General features: G+C 50.5%; 1 protein-coding gene across 3 annotated transcripts in view; it reads right to left on the bottom strand.

Annotated features, from left to right (window-relative positions):
* Window positions 1–22,360, bottom strand: part of PTGS1 (prostaglandin-endoperoxide synthase 1) — a 38,864-nt gene that overhangs the window by 5,353 nt on the left and 11,151 nt on the right. For 2 of the 3 annotated variants that reach the window (XM_073314093.1, XM_073314094.1), the window contains 8 exons: window positions 10,976–11,092; window positions 10,416–10,556; window positions 8,863–9,006; window positions 6,988–7,169; window positions 6,282–6,365; window positions 5,267–5,513; window positions 3,946–4,232; window positions 183–330 (listed from right to left, as the gene is read on the bottom strand). In XM_073314093.1, the coding sequence (XP_073170194.1) occupies window positions 183–330; window positions 3,946–4,232; window positions 5,267–5,513; window positions 6,282–6,365; window positions 6,988–7,169; window positions 8,863–9,006; window positions 10,416–10,556; window positions 10,976–11,092 (1,350 nt within the window). The remainder of the gene's footprint in view (window positions 1–182; window positions 331–3,945; window positions 4,233–5,266; window positions 5,514–6,281; window positions 6,366–6,987; window positions 7,170–8,862; window positions 9,007–10,415; window positions 10,557–10,975; window positions 11,093–22,360) is intronic. The other variant, XM_073314095.1, reaches the window with a different exon arrangement.

Below are 22,360 nucleotides of genomic sequence, written 5' to 3'. Positions count from 1 at the left end.
GATGTTTATACATCAATCAGTTTGAAAGCCTACAGTAGGGCTACTGGTTGGATGAGCTGTGTGTCTGTGCTCCCACACTGTACGTGAGGGGTCTGCCTTGGGCCGAGGGAACCCCCAGGGCAGTGCTAGCCCCTTACTGGACACACACTGCCAGCAGCAGCATGTAGGTCATGAAATCTGACCTGTTAACTCCTGGAAGGATTTGTAGGGCTTCATGGAAAACCTCTTCCGGTACTCATTAAAGGGCTGCAGCCTCAGCAGCCGTGATTCCTCAATAACTCCAACAGCCACTTTCAAGAGGTTGGTATTGATGGTTTGTCCCCCACCGATCTGAAACACAGGAAGGATAAAAGAAGAGCAAACTTCTGTTACAGTCAAGCATTGTCACTCCACTCGGAACTGCAGAAACCTGACAAGTATGCCAGATTACACGTCTCATTAGGTCTTTCTAATGCATCCATCACATAGGTGCCACATGACTGAAGATAGTCAAAATCACAGGTCACAGCAAGAGAGCGAGAGAACCACCAGAAATGCTAACCAGAACGGTGTCACAGCAGCCAAGCCAGATCAGACAAATGGCCCATCTGGTGTGGTGCCCAGTCCCCAACAGTTGTTAATGCCAGCTGCTTCAGAGGAAAATGCTAGAAAACTAGACTTGGCAGAATTCCATTTTTATTGTTTATAATGTTGATAGATAATATTGATGTTTATTTAAGTGTTTTTTTATTTCTGTCTATTTAAATTTTCACAGTTGCAGGGAATTACTGGCTGATTAGACAATGGGGGGAACATATCAGACAATAATGATTTAATGACAGTAGACATTGAGATTCAAAGGTTAAACCATTAAAACACAAATTGTCAACATTACATCAAAACAAACCAAGGAAATATCCTTAAACCAAACTCTCAAAAGTTCTCAAGCAGCATTTTTCTTTCTTTGCCTATCTGTAAATTTCGATGGAAATATTTTTTCACTGGTTTGTATACAGTGAAATCACCAGTTTACCAACAAAAATCTGATCCTTCCAAGGCTACAGAAAACCCTGTACTGAACAATTATGCAGTAACCTGTCAATGGAAGGGTGGCAATTATTTCTTTCCATTAAGGAAGCAAGCTGGGCATTCGGACAGCAGCAAATGGGAATATCTGACTCCCCATGTTGAATAAAAGTTTCCCAAGAAGAGAGAAAGAGACGCCTCAAACGCTGTCAATGTGAATTAGTGAAGGAAAACAGAAAAGGAGGACTTGTGGCACCTTAGAGACTAACAAATTTATTTGAGCATAAGCTCACTTCATTGGATGCTCACGAAAGGGTATGCTCAAATAAATTTGTTAGTCTCTAAGGTGCCACAAGTCCTCCTTTTCTTTTTGCGAATACGGACTAACATGGCTGCTACTCTGAAACCTGAAAGAAAACAGAGACACAGTGGCAGCAGAGAACAAAGGATGAGGCCAGGCTGTTGTCCTTTACCATGAGCTCCTGGGAGAGCTGTTTGATTCAGAGCCACTGGCCTTTAAAGAGGATTTGGGGGAAGGAGTAATAGAAAGTAATAATTAGAAAGACCAAAAAAGAATTGGAAGAACAGCTAGCCAGAGACTTCAAAAGTAATAGCAAAATTTTTTTTTAAATATATCAGAAGCAGGAAGCTGGCTAAACAACCAGTGGGGCCACTGAATGATCGAGATGCTAAAGGAGCACTCAAGGATGATACGGCCATTGCGGAGAAACTAAATGAATTCTTTGCATTGGTCTTCACTGTTGAGGATGTGAGGGAGATTCCCAAACCGGAGCCATTTTTTTGGGGTGACAGATCTGAGGAACTGTCCCAAATTGAGGTGTCATTAGAGGAGGTTTTGGAACAAATTGATAAACTAAACAGTAATAAGTCTCCAGGACCTGATGGTATTCACCCAAGAGTTCTGAAGGAACTCAAATGTGATATTGCAGGACTACTAACTGTCATCTGTAACCTATCATTTAAATCAGCTTCTGGACCAAATGACTGGAGGATAGCTAATGTGATGCCAATTTTTAAAAAGGGCTCAAGAGGTGACCCTGGCAACTACAGGCCAGTAAGCCTCACTTCAGTACCGGACAAATTGGTTAAAACTATCGTAAAAAACAAAATTGTCAGACACCTAGATGAACATAATTTGTTGGGAAATAGTCAGCATGGTTTTTGTAAAGAGAAATCATGCCTCACCAATCTACTAGAATTCTTTGAGGGGGTCAACAAGCATGCGGACAAAGGAGATCCAGTGGATATAGTGTATTTAGATTTTCAGAAAGCCTTTGACAAAGTCCCTCACCAAAGGCTCTTAAGCAAAGTAAGCAGTCATGGGATAAGAGGGAAGGTTCTCTCATGGATTGGTAACTGGTTAAAAGATAGGAAACAAAGGGTAGGAATAAATGGTCAGTTTTCAGAATGGAGAGAGGTAAATAGTGGTGTCCCCCAGGAATCAGTACTGGGCCCAGTCCTATTTAACATATTCATAAATGATCTGGAAAAAGGGGTAAACAGTGAGGTGGCAAAATTTGCAGATGATACAAAACTAAGTTAAGACCCAGGCAGACTGCAAAGAGCTACAAAAGGATCTCACAAAACTGGATGACTGGGCAACAAAATGGCAGATGAAATTTAATGTTGATAAATGCAAAGTGATGCACCTTGGAAAACATAATCCTAACTGTACATATACAATGATGGGGGGTCTAAATTAGCTGTTACCATTCAAGAAAGAGATCTTGGAGTCACTGGATAGTTCTCTGAAAACATCCACTCGATGTGCAGCGGCAGTCAAAAAAGCGAACAGAATGTTGGGAATCAAGAAAGGGAGAGAGAATAAGACAGAAAATATCATTGCTGCTATATAAATCCCTGGTATGCCCACACCTTGAATACTGCGTGCAGATGGGGTCACCCCATCTCAAAAGAGATATATTAGAATTGGAAAAGGTTCAGAAAAGGGCAACAAAAATCATTAGGGGTATAGAACGAATCCATATGAGGAGAGATTAATAAGACTGGGACTTTTCAGCTTGGAAAAGAGGCAACTAAGGGGGGGATATGATAGAGGTCTATAAAATCATGACTGGTGTAGAGAAAGTAAATAAGGAAGTGTTATTTATTCCTTTTCATAATACAATAAAAAGGGGCCACCAAATGAAATTAAGAGGTAGCAGGTTTAAAACAAACACAATAAAGTATTTTTTCACGCAACACACTGTCAACCTCTGGAACTCCTCGCCAGAGGGTGTTGTGAAGGCCAATAGTATAACGGGGTTCAAAAGGGAGCTAGATAGATTCATGGAAGATAGGTTCATCAATGGCTATTAGCCAGGATGGGCGGGAATGGTGTTCCTAGCCTCTGTTTTCCAGAAGCTGGGATTGGGTGACAGGGCATGGATCACTTGATGATAACCTGTCTGTTCATTCCCTTTGGGACACCTGCCATTGGCCACTGTCAGAGGACATGATACTGGGCTTGATGGACCTTTGGTTTGACCCAGTGTGGCCGTTTTTATGAGGACAGGTGGAACGTGCCGCAGACATGTTGATTATTGCCTGTGTTATGGCAGCCCCCACGATGTGCCAGGGGCTACCTGCACCTCTGGAGTGGATTGTGCCAATGAGGCATCCCCTGCTGGGAGAGGCAGGGGGCAGCTGCATTGCCTTGGAGATGGTGGGGGAGCACTAGGAGTCATCCTGCTCCTTACATCCTCCCCACACCAGAATCTGGCCCCACCAGGAGATGTGGCTCCTTCCCCGAGCCACTTCCCATGCCCCTTTAAAATCATACAGCCTGCTAGCACCATCGCACTGCAGAGCAACATTCACACCTGTGGGGCTGTGTAAGTAGCCCGCCTCCCCCAGCAGATTGCGCACAGGAGCTGTTCCCTGCCTCTGGCCGACAGGTGCCCGTGTCCAGTGCCATACCTGTCCTGCCATTTGCTTGGAGAAAGACTCCACCAGGGCCTCCACCCCATAGTCCAGAAGCATGGAAGTGTTGTAAATAAACTGCTCGTAGCTGTATTCATCCTCCTGGATGGTGAACGAGTCCGGCATCAGCGCATGCCAGTGGTAGAGCTGGTTGAACTCCACGGCAATCCGGTTCTGGTACTGGAACTGCATGCCAAACAGCAGCTCCGGGTCAAACTTCAGGTGCAGGAAGTACCCGCTGAGATGCTGCACGTAGTCCTCAATGACGATCTTGATGGTCTCTCCTAGGAGGGGGAGGAGAGACGCGCAGGGAAGCGGAATGTCAGCCAGCAGCAGAGGCAAGCGGCTGCGGGCCAGTTAGTTCCTGGGCAACAGCCACAGGTCCTGGCTGTAAATGAGCCAGCGTCCTAACACCTGGAGCTCGGAGCGTTTAACAGAGATTACAGAGTCGGCGCTAGGCATAAGCAGCTCGAGGGGTCCCCCTATTTGCTCATAATCATGTTTGGGAGGGGGGAATATTCCTGCTTCGGGCCCACGGTGGGCTAGCACCACCTCCGGGGAGAGAACATCACCATGGGTGCTCTGGTGATTGGCATGGAAAGAGGTGTGCTGGATTAAACATCCAGTGTGTTGTACTAGATCTGCCTTCATATGTCCCATAAAACAGTCCCCAGGAGGTTCTTCTATCACCTGTGACCTCTTGGCTCGTCTGGCTCTTATTTGTCTCCTAGGAAGGCAGGTGTAAGCCACAGTGTGCACCTGGAATCCGTTAGCGGAGAATCAGCCCTTCTGTGGGTAACTCTCAGCCTAGGATGCTGTCTTGGTACTGACACTCCAAGGGCTCCCCCTTTGGACCAATTCGTCTACTGAGCCAGCGTCTGCCCAGCACGGCTGCTGTGTTACGAGGGCCGATAACTAGCGCGAGAACAGCTGGGGCGAACGATCACTAGGGCGGGTGAGACAGGAAAACAGCCAAAGGGTGCACCCAGCAACCCAGGAGAAGAGCTGTTTAAGGTGCCTCAGGGATATAATTTGGATAATGGATTGAAGTTAATTAAAGGAAAACATAGGCTGAAAAACAAGGCAGTGCCCCAATAGTGAGATCTGTAGGGATCTGGGATGGTCTCGGGGATCAGAGAAACTCATAGGGCACTTAAAATTGGACAGTACAAAGCCCTGGAGCCCAGGGAATAATCATGCATTGAAAAAAGGACTGGATGGCATTTAATACGTGCTGTGTTAAATCATACTCAGTCACCTCCTCCAGCCCCGCAATGCCCTGCTCTCCCCAGGGCCCATGTCCAACCCCTGCTCTCACCGATGAGGATGAGGCGGGTTGTCTGGAAGAGCTGCTCGTCGCTCCACGTTGGATGCTCCTGCTTCAGCACGTCGCAGACTCGGTTGTGCTCACGAAGCCAGAGGGTCGCATACATCATGAGCCCCGGCAGCAGGCCGAACACCTCCTGGCCCACAGCCAGCTGCTTCTCTTTGGGAGTGCCGGCAGGGTAGATCATGTGAACTGGAGCATCGAGGACCGTGGGTGGATACATCTCTCCATCCACTACCTTGGGGAGACAAGAGCAGGCTGGCAGCAAGGAAAGGAATGGAGAGAACTGCCCTGGCCAGCCACTGGGTAGCCAGTAGATCCCCGTGCTCCAGCACCGCCAGCCGCAGCTGGCTCCCAGTCAATGTTAGCGCCACCTCCCTGCGTAAGCCCCTGGGCCTGCGCTCTGGTCTAAGGGGGACTCGCTTTACAGCAGGGGCAGTCGCTGCCAAAACCTTGGAGCCTTGCTTCCCTGCCCAGAGCTGAAAGGGCCTGAAGGTGGTGTCTAAGGCTTAGCTGTGCTTTGGAGATGAGCAGGAAGAAGCTCCTAGGGTCCATGCACTGGTCACACTCCTGGGTGTGCTGTCCCTGCTGGCTCAGAGATGGTGCAGGCAGGCCTACGGCTCAGTGGATGCTGCTAGGAGAGTGTCTCCCAATGAGTGTCTTACCGCGGAGAGCTCTCCGGGGCATGCTGCAGTAGCAGACCAATGGGGCTTCTCACACAGTGCTCAGCAAGAGGCTGTGGATGGGTAAGGTTTCCAAAAGCTCCTGTGTGACTGAGAAGCCTTCAGTCCTCTGGTTTCCAATGAGCCATGGTCTTGACATGCCTGCATCCCTATGGAGGATGGGACCGAGGCTCCTCAGTCTCTCAGACATGGTAGCAGGTTTCCCCTGCAGTGGCTGTGGGAGGGAGCCAGATGTGGGCAGTGATACAGTCAGATGTGGAGAGAGGTGTTGGCTGAGCACACCACACGGGTGGCTGGGGGCCCTGGGCTGAGAGCTGCAATACCTGATATTTGAGCTTCCCGTCTCTGAAGAGCCGCAGCTGGTGCTGACGCTCCAGGTTGTCCCCGTACAGGTGCCCAAGGTCCACCTGCAGAGAGAGGCCAGCGTTACCCTGCTGTGCACACAGCTCGTGCAGACAAACTGGGCCAGTCAGCTGACCCCGTGCCCCACTGGCAGTAGGGCTAGACAGCAGGCCCCAGCCTTCGACAGGGACCCAGGCAGCTGGGAGCCCCGGCTGAGGGGGCAAGCAATTCACTCTGTAGCCATGGTGCAGCCATGCCACAAGCACCGGCAATCCCTGCCCGTGGCTGTCTGATGTTCCAAGCAGCCTCGGGCGCTGGGGACTATTTGATGGGTTGGGGAGGGTGAGCGCCCTGCAGCCTGGAGGTCTCTGCTTCTTCCAGGACAGGCTTCCCCATATGGCCCTGTCCTGGAAGGCACCTCTGCCTTTGGTCCCCTCTCCTGCTCTTCCCCTTCTCTGTCTGAATGTGCACTTGCACTCCCCCCTCCCTCCGAAGGGGTCCTCTTCCCAGGATGTGAACCCCGACTGCTCTGAGCCTTGGATACAGGAGCTGAGTTGTGGGTAGCGCTGGGGATGACATCACACAGCTGCAAGTGTCTTTCTCCCGTTCAGACTGCTGGAGCAGCCAGCTCCACGGTGAGCCCCCTGTGAGGCGTGGGCCAGCTTCACGGGAGGCCCATCTCCTTACCCCGTGGCCCAGGGCCTTGGTGAAGCCATGCCCCATCTTCCCAGATGTCTTGAAGAACTGGTGAGTGAAGTGCTGTGCGAAGAAGGCAAACATCAGGTTGGTCCCCTGGGGGTCCCTTTGGAACCGCTGCCGGAGCAGAAACCTCTCCGCAAAGAGCTGAGGGTCAGGGAGCTGCTTCTTCCCTGCAAAAGAAGGAAACAAACCCACGTTGGGAGCTGTCAGCGCATCCAGCCGGTGGGGCTCCAGATACCTTATGCTTCAGAGCAATTCAGCCATAGCCCCTGTCACAGGGAGAAGAGGGATGTCTCTGCCCTTCGCTCGGGGGGCCGGGAAGCCACCAGCAGCTCTGCCATCCCGTTACTTATTTGCAGAAGTCAGTGCAGGTCAGGAACAACTATCAGGGTGTCTCATGGGGACTGCTTCAGCTGTCGCCCATTAAAATCAGTGGGAGACACTTGTCTAAATAATAATCTATCTCAGCAACTCCAGAGCACTACTGTCCACCCTCTGCACGAGGGTTATTCGGCTTGGAGGTTTTCACGTGTACCTTGGCTATCTGGACAGGAATTAGCGGCATCAAGCAGCCCCCTCCCAGTGGCGACCCAAAGATGTAACCTACCCAGGCATTCGCTCTGACTGCAGCCCGGCATGGTCACTCATCCCGCTGGCTGTGCGGAACTTGCTGGGCCCTGCTGGTCCATTAGCAAAGTGAATGCTCCGAGCTCCAGGTGTTCAAAGGCTGGGGTAGGGCCTCTGCTTTCCTCTGAAGGTTTCAACCCTGTCTGGGGTCCTTGGAGAGGATGAGCTTAACAGGACGGGAGGGAGGCTGGGGGCGGGGAGGGATGCAGCTATTAGCAGCATGCTGTCAATTTAGCTGACCATGAATAAGAACAGCTCTTCCCTAAGGGGCTGCATTCCAGCCGGGCCGGTGCCAGTTTAAACCCCCAGAGTGGCTGCCGTCACCTAGTGCTCCTGCCATGGCTCCCACGCGGAGGACGATCCCCCAGGCTCTGCTCCCCTGAAAGATGGCCCATTGACAGCGCTGGAGACTTGAGGGCCTCTGGGAATCCACAGAGCAGACACAGCACAAGCAGCGACAGGACAGGGCAGACCCACGCAGTACCTCAGCTTGTGCCGTTTGAGGAGGGCGTTGGTCCTCCAGAGCCTGTCGCTGAGCTCCCAGGGGATGGGTCAGCCCGCGCCCACGGGAATGGAGCCTTTGCGCTCATTGCCTCAGAACCTCTCCCTGAGGGAGGTCCGTTTTGGAGAGTACTAGCCTGGCTGGATTTGAACCAGGGATGAAGGACTCTGCCGTCCCGTCCCTAGGGTGGGAGCCCTCAGGCCCCCCGGAGGTGAATTCTAATCACTCCTCTGGTAATCAGAGGAACATTGACCCTCGTCCTCTCTTGCGTTCTGGGGCTGGGAGTAGGGGTTTGGCGCCAGGTTCCAGACTGCTGGGGTCACGCTAGTCAACTCCCCTGGGCATGCAGTGTGAGACTACGCTCCGAGGGGCTGCAGGGGGCAGGGATGCTTGGGGTGCTGGATTGACTTGTCCTGGGGACAGCACTTCCCCCAGACGGGTGCCAGGAGTGGCCTTGATTTTTAGTAGCTGTTCTTCCGTTGCAGTGAAACTCCTGGAAAGAGTGGGAGCTAATGACCCCTTGAGGTGCCGGGGCCAGCAGCCTGTGCAATATGCGTAGCCAGAGCTCTGCCTCTACCGGAGCAGCTGGCAGGGGTGACTGTGGATTGGGATTGAGGCGGCATCACACAGGGGTGTTACTACGAAGCTGCCCCTGCAAAACCGAGTGCAAGGAGACTCCAGCACCCAGGCTTGCGGACATCCTGAACATGGTCTTTGCTGAGACAGGCACTTACCGCTGGTTCCCATAGGAGTCGGACAGTCATCGGGTACCGGCGGAAGGACCCGGGTGAAATAGCTCACGTTGGAATGGGCTTCCCAGCTGATATATCCGTACACTGAGTTATACGTGGGGGGGCTTGGGATCAGATTGGCCCGGACTGAAAGGAGAGGGAAGAAAGTCACCTGCAGCCGGGCAGTCCTAACACAGATGTGTTCATTCTGCTCTGGGTGGTTCCCATGTGTACCTGTTCCTGGAACAGCACCAGTATGACAGGGCCTGGCTGGCCGTGGCACTGCATACACACACAACAGGATGGAGGGATGGGAAAAAGTGGAACAGGGGCAGGAGGGGGAGACACTGCTGGGAATGCAGGGATATGCATGGGTTTGTTTTCTTGTGAAGCCTTTGCAGGGCGAATGCAGGTTCCTGAACTCGGATCCAAGCAGGTAAGTAAAAGGGGAACTGATCTGTAAACATCTTCCTTTGAAAATGTAAATATAGTTTCTGTCCCTGATCTGGAGTCAAGCAATCTTCATGAAAGTTTTGCTGTTCTCCTTTAACTAGTGACTCAATGATTCCCAGAGACCTGTCCTGCTGCAGAGCTCCAAGGACCTGAACTAAAATATTTACGCAAGATAATAAGCTTTGCGGCATGAGTGAGTAGAGAGTTTATGGTTTGCTGGGACCATTCTCCCAGTGCTAGCCCTCCCTGCTGCCAGAACACCACAGGCAGTTGGCCGTGCTGACATTTAGGTACCTGTCTGAACACTGGAGAGCTGCATATTTTAAATTTTTTAATGTTGCTGGGTTTTTTTCTATTAACTTTTTAAAGTGCATTTACAGAAACAACAAACATACTATACAAAACTTCTATCAGAACTTAAAATTTAAATCAATTATTTGTATTGTACAGGTTACCAACAAACTAAACTGGTTTATAAAAATCCAACTAAAATAAAATTATTAAGATAAGTTAAAGAACAGAAGCCAGGTTCAAAGGAGGGGGATAGAAATGGGGGGACAGAGAAATGAGAAGAGAGGAAGAGGAGCCAAGTGGGGGGGCCGATGGATTTAATAGGATTATCCACATACTTTCAGGAAAGCATCCTGCTGACTTCCAGTACCGATATTTGTCTGACAATTAATTTGGCCGTGAAACTTACCCATAGCCCCCCTGCTAAGCCAGGCTTGGGTTCTAACCCACACAGCTCTGCTGATGTCACAGTGAGTCATTGGCAGACCAGGGAACAGAACCGAGGAGTCCTGAGTCCCAGTCCCGTCTCCAGCCACTAGACTTCACTCCTCCCTCAGCCAGAGCTGTGGATGGAGCCCAGGAGTTCCTGCTACTCCAACCACTGGACACACTACCTCATTCTGCAAGTGCAAATGGATTACGTCTGCTTTACGAAAACATGAAGATAACAGGAAAAGCAGCACGACTGGGGCAGCAGGTACACGGAGAGATCTCAGCAGTGCCCCGAGAGTGAAGACACACTTTGAACCCCAGTGGCCAGAGCTGAGGGTGGACTTTAATTTAAACATTCCCACCCAAGAGCCTAGCCTCACCTGTTAGCACCAGTCTCATCAGCATGTCCCTAATGAAGGTGTTATTGAGGATGTTCCAAAGCCACTTGAAGTGAGTCAGGATGAAGTGATAGAAGGCCGGGCTTGGTTTTATCATAATGTGGAGTCGTGTCCAAAACTCAGCTGGGAGGAAACAGCAAATTTATTACTAAGTAAAGTAAGGCGAACACTTTCCTCTGTAGTGACAGCTGCCGAAGTCCCGCTGACACCAGCATGCGGTCAGCCAGTAAGAGCACATGCTTATGAAACAATGCTCCTAACTTGTGTTCCATTGGCTGAGTGCCTTGCCACCAAATAAATTGGTTAGTCTCTAAGGTGCCACAAGTCCTCCTTTTCTTTTTGCGAATACAGACTAACACGGCTGTTACTCTGAAACTTGCCACTCATTGTGCCTCTGGGAGAGTCCTAGGGGCAGTGTTCTGAGCTGGGATTAGCTCCAACCCCTACTCGTGTAGTTGAATGAAGCCTTTTGCAGAAGCTGCTATTTTTCTACCTTGCCCCTGGGCCTCCATCCCAAAGGCAGAGAGGGAGGGTGAACTTACGCCAAGTGCAGTTAGTGCCGAAGTAACCTGTCCGGGTGCAGTCGCATTCATAGCTTTCCCTGCCGACCCTCATGCACACCCCTTTGTTCTGACATGGGTAATAGCAACATGGATTCACTAAGGGAAGAAAGAGAGAGAGGTTTCATTGTTAACCTATGGACATTACTTGATTTGGCAGCTCCTCGGTCCCCATGGAGTGACATTTGCCCTTGAGCAGAGAGCCAGCATGAGGTACCACTTAAGTCCCACTTCAGCCCAGTGGTACCTAGGCCTTGTGAGATGAACTCTACCCTATGTGCTTAGCTGCGAATACCAGTCACTGCAAAGATTCCAACTAGGACATTCCTGGAAAGCATTTGTGGAGTGAGGAATCCAATCAAAGGCCACCAGGCTGCAGAGTGAGGTAAGCAGCATTTGTCCTACAATAGTCAGTGTATGATCATGCATTCTTAGAATGATATATGGGGCGGAGGAAGAGAAATATACGTTGGCTGGTGCTGGAGAGTTACTTGATGAGTCAAGCAAGGCAGAGAGAAAAGGGGTTCCCCCACTCCCTACATATAATGTCCAGTACTTTGCTTTCAGCTATTTTTGTTAAGCCCCCCAGAGGCTTTCAAGTTTTGTGCCTGTAAAGCAGATTGTATTATTATTTACTGTAGTAGCATGGCAGAAATATGTACAGGGAGGAGCAAAGCCCTGCACTAGCTGATATCAGCACCACATCCTTACAGGGGCATGCTAAGTACGTGTGCCCAGATTCCCCCCGCCTGCTTGAAAGGGGCACTCTGGGTGCAATGGCGCCTCCTCTCCTTTGCTGTTTGCCATGGGAATCACTCACCACTTGAAATAGGAGGCCACAAACAGGCTTCCACATAGCTTGGTCCCAGTTTGGTTTCCTTTGTTTACCCAGGACCACACCCTGTCTGAAGCTCTATCCAGCACACTATGACCTCTAGTGGTTGAGTGATCTAGCTGCAAGGACACATATTATGCTCCCAGGGTCTGCTCTGCTATGAGATCAGGTCAGCACTCTAGGTTATCGTGCCAGGGGAATTAATTAACCTAAAATAGCGTGTTAGCAGAAACACCAGAAGCTGCAGCTCCCCAACACCCTTTCCTTATTATGAATGGATGGAAATGGCTGCTTCCTGGGTTGTTTCTCGCAGGGTCACTTCCTCTGAAACAGGAGGCTTAGTCACATGTCATGATGTCTGGAGGCTGGAGATAAGTGAGCCAGCACTCCCCAGAGTATCCCACATCCCATGCAGAATCCACAACGCCTAAAGGATGTTCATTGAAAATTTACCATCAGCAAGTCACTCCAGGGGTGATGGGGGCTCATGTGACATGGCAGGGAATGAGGCCAGGGGAGACCCTTACCCTGCTGCAATCTCCTGTGGTCTGGCAGATGGCCCCATGTTAGACCAGGGGCCATTTTTACATTTCCTGTTTTCTTGTTCTCTTTCATTCTTCCTAGCAAGATCAGTGGCTCAAACCAACATTCTGCATCAATGAACTCTCAGGTTTCTGCCTGCAAAGCTCTGCCTGAGAGCACAGCTCGGAGCTGGGAAGGAGGCACGATAAGTTTCCCATGTCTTCGCTGAATGCTCCATACAAAGAGTTTTGACTTAATCTGCCTGTGTGCTAACGAGCTCCCAGGAAACCAGGCTAAAGGGAATCAGAGACACACTACAGGGCCTATGCTCTGCTCCCAAAGATAAGATCTCCTGTAGGTCCCAGCTGGTGCCTGGGAGGCATTTTGGGCACTGCAGTATTCTTCATGTAAAGCTGGGAGGTGGCAGAGAAGCAGGGACTTGCTGTGCGTGCATAGACTCGGGCATGGTCAGGACTCAGAGCTCTGGGTTATTAACCAGATTTGCCCCGGGCTGAAGTAATGCCCTCGCTGCCCTGTAAAAGCAGATCACAGGGTAAGCATGAAAAGAATGTGAAATGCAGCCAGAGACGCTGCTGAACTGTGGATGCTGTTACCATTCCCCCTCTGGGGCCACGCACACCCAAGAACTTCAGGAGGCTGTTGCTTTCAAAAAAAGAAAAGGAGTACTTGTAGCAGGTGCCACAAGCACTCCTTTTCTTTTTGCGAATACAAACTAACACGGCTGCTACTCTGAAACCTGTTGCTTTCCAGGCATCTTGCATCCCCCCCACCCATTGCTTCCCTGGGGAGGTTTTGTATCAATTCTGACATCGACACTGAGCACATGCCCAACGCTGGAGGCTATTAAGGGCCCGGCGCACTTCATCAGGGGCTATTAAACCCGTAGTAGTGATTGGAGTCTTCCCGCATTGACTAATGGATCCTTGTAGCATTATCTCATTTCACAGAGGGGGAAACTGAGGCAAAGAGCTGGGAGGTGACTTGTCTATGGCTGCACAGGGACTCGGGGTCTGAGCTGGGATTAGTGCCAGGAAGATTTTCAGTTGCTCAGCATGTCTCAGGATCGGACTGTCATGTCAAAGCTGCACTCTGAAGCCCAAGGGGCTAGCAGTTAATCCTCCTTGTGACCCTCAGCACCATGGCGTGGCCAGCTTCTGAGCTGGGATGGGTGCAAGGGTGCCTGGGAAGCTACAAGCAGAAACTGGTTCCAGCTAGAGAGAGAGACTCCCCTAGGGATAGAATTGTTGCATAAATGAAAAGCTTCCTCCCCTGGAGGCAGAAACCCTCTTTAAGACAACGTGCCACGTCTTGCAACAGCAGGACCCTGCTTTGCATGGTCTTGTCTTCAGCTGCATAAGCCGGGCAGGGGGCTGCATGGCTGTGAGGGCAGGACCCTTACACTGCAAGGACACCTTGAGTCCTAGGTGTGAAGCCAGCCCATCTGATGTCTGTTGGGGGACCTTGGTGGAAAAAGTTGGTAAATCCCGGTTCATCTGCCAATTCACAGGGCTCTGCATGACAAAGAAACAGCATCACAGCTGTGGCTGCAAGATCCTTTATCAATCACTTTTGTAGCACTGTAAATTTGCAAACATAGATAGGCCACATTCCCTGCAATTTACGCTAGACAAACAAGGACATGGAAAGGGATAAAGATTTGAGAGGAAGTAGCCAGGGAGTGGATGGGTGATGGGGGACGAGAGAGGGGAGTTGGAAGGAGTTCTGCCAGGGTTGCTTAATCCAGTTAGCTCCGACTGTTGCATGCAAGTGTGCTCTGCTGCAGCCTCCTCCTGAATGTGTCAATGTGTGGGTGGAATTACTACGGAGTCCCGAGGTACTGGAGAGCTTGCAGAACAGGGGTACCATTGTCAAAGGGGCGTTTGAAATGCTGTATCTGTCGTCCCATTCCTAGAGACACTTTGGCAGGCGATGGTTGCTTAGACACTAATAATGGAGAGAGGTGAGAACAGCTCACGGAAATTTGGTTAAGGATTTTCAATGCAAATTAGCTCTGCAAGCTCCTTGTCCTGCGAGGAAAGGCTAAGTGCAGATGGTCTTTTCCAGGAGACGGTAGTGGAGACTGGAGAGGAAGCAATTTGTGGAAGGTTTCCCTTTTTTTGAGTCCTTCAGCTCTAGACAAACCTGCTTCAGTTAAGACCTCAACAAACAGAGTTGAGACGTGATACAAACGGCCTTTGGAATCGCAGGCCTCTTGCAATCATCCCTTCCCTTGAGGACAGGCCGTGATTGCGGTGATACTGGTAGAGGATGCCATGTTGACAATTGCTAGGACTCTCCTTGGTTGCAAGCACAGATCAGGTTTTCCCTTTCCCCAGTAACATTGGGTCAAGTGTTAGAATTATCTGAAGCCCCAAAGAAGAACCAATCCAAATCTCAGCTGTCCCTCAGCAGAAGTTCATCTCATTCACACACGCAATGGTAACACGACAGTTCTTGATTGCCAGACTCAACGAGAAAACCATTTGGGGAACAGAGATGTGAGACACTCGGCCCCTGGAGTGCTTGTTAGGAATCATTGTCTCTCAGCTGCTAAACCTCCCTGGGGGTCCATTGAAGCTAACAGAATTCTGCCAATCTACACTTGCTGAGCAAGTGGCCTGGAAAGATCAGGGCTGTGAATGTCCACAACAAAAGCATCTGCTTCTCCTTCCATCCCTCTCGCTGAGAGCAAGATCTCCAAAGGCACAGGGGGCAGGTAGGCGCCCGTCCCCTACTGAAAGGCAGTGGGAGCTGGGAGCCCAACCCTCCTTTTGAAAATGACCTCTAAAGCCTGGCAGCAGCCACCTGGATGACAGTGGTTCGTCACACGTTCCCTGTGGATAGTGGTGATAACGCTGCAGTACAGTTCTCCTCTCTGATTGAGCACCCCAGCCCAGAACTGAGTCACCTTTATCCTGGGCTTCTACCTCATCCCAAGCAAAGCTCCTGAGAAGCGATAAAGTTGGGGTAAAGTAAACTCCCAAGGGCCAGGAAGTGTAGTGGTTGGATCAGAATAAAAGCAGCCAGAAAGAAGGGCTGTTCCAACTCTCCCAAATCTGGGAGGATGTTTTAACTGCAGACGTGGTGGAGTGACTCCAAGCCTATGTAAACAGTCTTTGTTCATAAACACTGGATGCCTTAAAAGGGCTCTCCACGGCAAAGGCTGAATATTTCTGCTACTCTCTAGATTATTCCACATCTGGTGGTAGACAATGAACTGGAAACAAATGTGATCCCTGTTTAAACACTAACCCCGCAGCCAAACAGTGATGTCACTGTGGGGCCTTTGCACAGCCCTGCAGCAGCTTGCGTAGAGAGCATCCACCATCCACCATCCCAAGGCAGGGCAGCATCTAAAACCCAGGAACAGCACTGTCTTTAGCCATTGAGGTTTCTCAAACCTTTCCACACTGCATGGTCACACGGCAGTGTCACAGTTCGTGGAGTCAACACAGATTCAACCCTGTCTGAGTTGGCAGCCAAAGAAAGAATAGCTTATCGTTGCCATGGAGAGCAATATCTGAGGAAATGTGGACCCTGTTTCTAGACACATTTGGATAAAAAGTGTTGAGTTGGTTCAAAGAATGCCAGATCTCCATTCCACCCAAAACTCCTCTTTTCCTTTCCCCTCCAAGCCTCTCTTTCCCTATTCATCTACTTCTTTTCCTATTTTATCACTGTTTCACCTACCCTAACATGTTATGTCTATGCCGGTGCAGCTGGCTTAGTGTTGCCTGCTCTTGCAGCTTAAACACGTTGTAAAGCTGTGTGATCGTATAATTGGATTGGAGGGCCCGTGAGGCGTCCAGTATTGGGAAATATATACACGCTGTAAGTCAGTCACCTTTTTGTGCTGTTCACTGTTTCTCTATGAAAATTAGTTTAGAAAATAGAGTCAGCATCAGTGACACGTTACTGCGTCAAATTACTGCAGACAAAGAGGGCCTGATTCACGTTTGCTCCGAGGCCCCTTTCTGCTGCTTCAGTGCCATAAGGAAGCCTTAAACTGTGTGGCAACAGACCCTGGTGAATAAGCGCCCTTTCAGCAGGTTCCTGGCCAGCAGAGCGCTGCTGGAACAGCTCTGTACCCACCACACTCCCAGTCCTGGCGTAGGAGGCATGTCTGGGATGGGGATGGAGGAAGAGGGAGTAGCCAAAGCACCATGTTTTCCCACAAGTCTTTTTTGCCTCTGGTCCATAGCCACAGGCAGCTCAAGTGTCCCTTGGAGCAGGCCTGAGGCAGGACATGCCCACGCAACCCTGGCTACTCCAAGAACACAGGCCAGGAACTGAGAACTGGGGCCAGAGAGCCCGTGGTCTCTGAAATCAGCCGAGGGGACACGTGTCAACGAACTGCGACGCAAACTCAAAGGGCTCTGACAGACTGTTCACCGCGATCCATTCACCAGGCGTGTCAGGAGGAAGAAGAGTACAGGCAAGCTGAGCTCTCCCCCTGGAAAACAGTCTGTTACGTTCATCCCCTGGCACAAGATGAACGAACAGCCCGTGACTCTCCGTTCTCTTGTAGGACAATGATGGTTCGTTGCCATTCTATCATGACACTTGTCCCAGGCTCTCTGAGTGCTCAGCAAATGCTTATTAGTCCTCACGATGTCCCAGTGTCGGGGCATTAGTCATGTTTTGTATATGGGGAAACTGGCACAGAGAGGTTCAGTGACTTGAGCACAGTCACACAAGGGAGGGAGCTCGGAGAAGACCCCGCATCCTGAGTCCTCATGCTGAGCATTAGACACCATGCTTCATATTCCACCTATAGGCACACACAACTTCTGTCCCTTGCTGCCCGCTGACCTTTTTCCAGTTCTAGCTTTCATCCAGTTTGTCTTTACTGGCTCTCAGCTGCCTGGAATTACTGAAAGGCAAACTGCACAAGCATTGGTGGTAGAACAGTACCCACTGCTGTCAGTGGGTCCTGATGCCAGTGTTGCCAACTCTTGCACTGTTTAGTGTTTTACTCAAACCCCCCCAGCTCTTGGAGTCATGTGAGAAGCTGGATATGAGTCAGCAGTGTGCCCTTGTTGCCAAGAAGGCCAATGGCATTTTGGGATGTATAAGTAGGGGCATTGCCAGCAGATCGAGGGACGTGATCGTTCCCCTCTATTCGACATTGGTGAGGCCTCATCTGGAGTACTGTGTCCGGTTTTGGGCCCCACACTACAAGAAGGATGTGGAAAAATTGGAAAGAGTCCAGCGGAGGGCAACAAAAATGATTAGGGGACTGGAACACATGACTTATGAGGAGAGGCTGAGGGAACTGGGATTGTTTAGTCTGCAGAAGAGAAGAATGAGGGGGGATTTAATAGCTGCTTTCAACTACCTGAAAGGGGGTTCCAAGGAGGATGGCTCTAGACTGTTCTCAGTGGTAGCTGATGACAAAACAAGGAGTAATGGTCTCAAGTTGCAGTGGGGGAGATTTAGGTTGGATATTAGGAAAAACTTTTTCACTAGGAGGGTGGTGAAACACTGGAATGCGTTACCTAGGGAGGTGGTGGAATCTCCTTCCTTAGAAGTTTTTAAGGTCAGGCTTGACAAAGCCCTGGCTGGGATGATTTAATTGGGGATCGGTCCTGCTTTGAGCAGGGGGTTGGACTAGATGACCTCCCAAGGTCCCTTCCAACCCTGATATTCTATGATTCTGATATTCTATCACTACGAGAGAAACTTAGCTTCCATTTACAAAAGTGCTAAGTTTCTAGCCCTGATGGTTGTGGAGAAAATCTTGAAAACGTGACACCCCGCCCCACCTGCAAGGCTCAAAAACAACAAAAGGTAAATAAAAAAAATAATAATTTTTAAAACCTTGTAAGTTTTAAGCCAATATCATGATTTTGGGGGGGCTGTCTTGTGACTTTTGAACCTCGGGGGTTGGTGATACTGTAACAGTAAAGATAAATGCAAAGTACTTCATTTCAGAAGGAAAAATCAAATGCATGACTGTAAGATGGGGAATAATGGGTAGGCAGCAGTATAGATGAGAAGGATCTGGGGGTTAGAGTGGATCACAAACTGAATATGAGTCAACAATGTGATGACCTTGAAAAATAGCTAAGATTCTGGGATGTGTTAACAGAAATATCGTACGTACGACTCGGGAGGTAACTGTCCCACTCTGCTTGGCGCTGGTGAGGGCTCAGCTGGAGCACTGTATCCAATTCTAGGTGCCACATTTTAGGAAAGATGTGGCCAAATAGGAGAGAGTCCAGAGAGCAACAAAAATTATAAAAGGTTTAGAAAACCTGACTTGTGGGGAAAGGTTAAAAAACTGGACATGTTTAGTCTTGAGAGAAGAAGACTGCGTGGGGACCTGATAACAGTCTCCCAATATGTTAAGAGCTGTTAGAGAGAAGATTGTGATCAATTGTTGTCCATGTCCACTGAAGGGAGGACAAGAAGTAATGAGCTTAATCTGCAGCAATGGAAATTTAGGTTCAGTGTTAGGAAAAACTTTCTAAGGCTAGTTAAGCTCTGGAACAGGCTTCCAAGGGAGGTTGTGGAATCCGCATCACTGGAGGTTTGAAGAACAGGTTGGACAAACCTGTTAAGGAAGGTCTAGGGTTCCTTGGTATTGCATCACGTCAACAAAGAGGGCTGCACTTGATGATTTCTCAAGCTCCCTTCCAGCCCTACAGGTCTATGATTCAATGACTCTCTTGCCATGTGGCAGGGGTATAACCTTTGTAACCCTGACCCAGGTCATGTGGCTGGGGCCAGGTAAGAGTGGGGCTGGGAGGAGTGGGTGTCCCACCTTCCTACAAGCACTGGGACAGGAAGCAGTGCCCCTGGTGTCTTATTTCAGTCTATAGGATAAATCTCGGCCAGAGCATGAGCTGCTTTTTCTGCAATGTGGCAACTTCTGAAAACCTGATTTAGGTCTATGTCTGTTCCAACACCCTTTGGGATGCTCCTAGATCTGTATTTTTGCACTTTAGAAGTGTATCTGTCAGTACACTTAAAAAAAACCCCAAACCACACAAACACCCTATTTCCGCCCGCAACACAGAGCCAGCTTGGGAACAAAGCTCCCCCTGCTGACCAGCTAGGTCTGCCTGGAAGAAGAGCCATTGGAGGAAAAGAAACATCTCTCACAAGTAACCAGGAGAACAGAAGAGCCTGGGGAGACAACAACCTGTCCACTCATGAGTGCCACAACGGGGCACGGGAATACAGAGAGAAAGCTTTCCACAGCTTTGCCAGGGGCAGGTTCAGTGCACAGTTCACCGTTTGGCAAAGTCGGACCCAGTATGTGATGGGTAAAGCATTTCGGGCCATGTTCTGCTCTCATTCTGCTCTCGAGTGTAAATCCGGAGTCCTCTGAAGTTATACAAGAACAGCGTCTGGGCATGGGCCACTCCCAATTCAGCTGGCCAGCAAGGAGAGGCATGTCAGTGAGCTGCATAGCTGTGGAATTTTGATGCAAGCAGGCTTCCAAGCCAGGTCAAACAGGTGGATTCTGCAGCATGCTCTGAATGGGGCCAGGTGCTGGCTTGGGCTTATGTCCATGGATGGCTCATTGAGTTACCTGGGCTGGGAATTCTCACAGATTGGCGCAGTCCATGAGGAGGCAGAGAGCAGCGCATGCCAGTTGAGTCGGGGAGAGAGTCTCACATACAGACAGTTTCCGGCAAGCAGAGAGGATCTGTTGCAGGAGTTCCGTCACTGCCGCCTCCATCCCGTTCCTGAGATTCTCCATAACTGGGGTCACGCTCTCACTTACGCCCCAAGTCACTCCCTGTCTGTAAGCCTGAGTTTAGAACATCCTCATCTCCAGCCCGCGATGGCCTCTCTCCAAACTGCATTGCTGATGCCACGTAAACCATTTAGCTGCACTGAGCCGTATCAGCGCCTCGGTGGGAGGACAGCTGGGTGGATACACAGGGGTCACCATTCAAAATTTCCATAAGGGGACAATATCCTGCCTGAGAGCCATGGCCAAACCAACACGAGGGTGAGTCAGGGAGCACAGCATGTAGGGCCCGGAGCAGGTTGCTCAGTGGAACATTCCTGGTTTATACAGTGGTTTGATGGTAAATAGAGACACAAACCAGAGCGAGTTATAATTAGCCTGGTTCAGAGACTTCCTTGGATGCATATTAAAGGCAGCTGGTGTGATGCAATGCCTTTTTGCCGTATACACGTTCCAATGCACAGTGAGCCTTTGGTCTCGTAGCCGCTAAACTCAATGAGATTCCCGGTCTCCCAACTGGTCCGCAGATGTTGAGTATTATGTTTCTTCAATGCTGTGAAACTAGGGATGCTTGGCAGGTTTGGGGCTTGAGGCTGCAATTTATAAGCTTTTAAAAATAAGGATGAAAGGGCTGAATTAATGGGAACCAGTGTGTGACATCCAAACCCAAAAAGAAACAATGGAAACAGGCAGCGGCTCGGCCCAAGGGCTCTTAGAACGTAAGGTGCTGTAGTAACAGGAACCAGCCTGCCCCAGGTGCGTGATACTGCCAGCCAACACCCCTGATGAGGGACTGGCAATTTCACGGTCCTCTCAGTTTCCCGCTTGGAGATCCAGATTGGAGGATCTAGGAGGCCTACAGCCATGGTGCCTGAGAAACATCTTTGAGCACCAGATTCGGTGAGGACAGACAGGCCCTGAAGGGGGGATTTCTCTCCTCCTATTGCTGGAGATTGAGCCCTTTGCTTTCACTCCAGTCTTGCTGGAGTGAGACTAATGACAGTGGAGAGGGAGTGGCCCTGGAAGGCTATGCAAGGGCTCAGGAGCCAGTGTGTCAGTCAGTGCTCCTGGCCTGCCACGGTCCCGCTGGGATGAGTGTCAGCCAGCACGACTGGGCTCAGGACCCACGGACCCACATGCTGCTCTCTGGGGCAGCTTGCCACTCAGCTGAACAGGCCTGCCCTCAGACCCTGCGGGATGGGCACAGGAGCAGAGCCTGGCTAGCCTGCCCCAAAATGTGTCTCCTTGAGGACTGGCTGAAGCACCCCCAAATTGCCAATCCAGAGCACAGCAACAGCCGGGGCTTGTCTCCCCTCCTGCAGCACAAAGCTGACACCCCCAGGGCCTGATCTGAAGACCAGTGGAGTCTTCGCTCTCTGTCCAGTGACTTCAATGAGCTTTGGACCTGGCCCTTATTGCTCACCGCTGCTCTCTCAGGGTCTGTCTTCCCTGCAGTTACCACAGGCTCTCAGCCAGCTGTTGTCCCAGCCACCTCCCCTCCACACACACAAGCATCTCACTCGAGTTTACTAGTGCTTTCAGGCCTGGCTGGGGGGTTGGAGCCCGCATGCTGCTTCCGCTCGGGCTGCCAACCAGCCCACTTTGCACTGACAATGTAGGCTAAGCCACTGAAGCGCTGGTCGACCCTCCACGCCTCCCATGATTCAATCCCTGCAAGTGCCCAGGACAGATGGTTTCTCCCTCAGTTCCCTGGAAAAGGATCATGGAGTGGCTCAGCTCACTGCAGCACAAAGGACCATGAGATATGCCCCCACAAGTCCTAGTGACGCACCCGAGTGAGGGCAGCAGCAGTGGGGATGCAGTAACTCGGGGAGGACTTTGCAGCCGGCGGCTCACGCCCAGGCTAGGCTAAACACCGGTGCTCAGACCCCACGGCCGAGCACCCAAGTTAACGGCAGTGAAGACACATGCTCTGAGCGCTCCTCTCTCTAGACCAATGGAGACCAGGAGAAACGCGACAGGAGGGCACCACTACCGCCCCCTGCGCGCCAACGTCACGTCTAGCCAGCGTGAGGGTATCTCTGGGCAAACGGCTGCTGGCTAGTGCCGAGTTCTGTGCGTGGAAGGCAGGGCAGGCACACACCTAAGAGCAGAGACCAGCACTCAGTGTTCCCGCGGGCTGCACGCCACGAGGGAAGCCTTTGTAAATATTAGTCTTACAGGCAGGTCCTGCAGAAACCATACATGACGAAGGAATGTGCAGCCTCTTCTCAGGACTCCTTACTGTTGCGGTAAAAATAGACAGCCCAGGGGCCCAGCAGCT

This window comes from Lepidochelys kempii, chromosome 16 (assembly GCF_965140265.1).
Source record: "Lepidochelys kempii isolate rLepKem1 chromosome 16, rLepKem1.hap2, whole genome shotgun sequence".
NCBI lineage: Eukaryota > Metazoa > Chordata > Testudines > Cheloniidae > Lepidochelys > Lepidochelys kempii.
The sequence above is the reverse complement of the archived record's forward strand: the minus strand, read 5'-3'. Positions and strand labels throughout refer to the sequence as shown.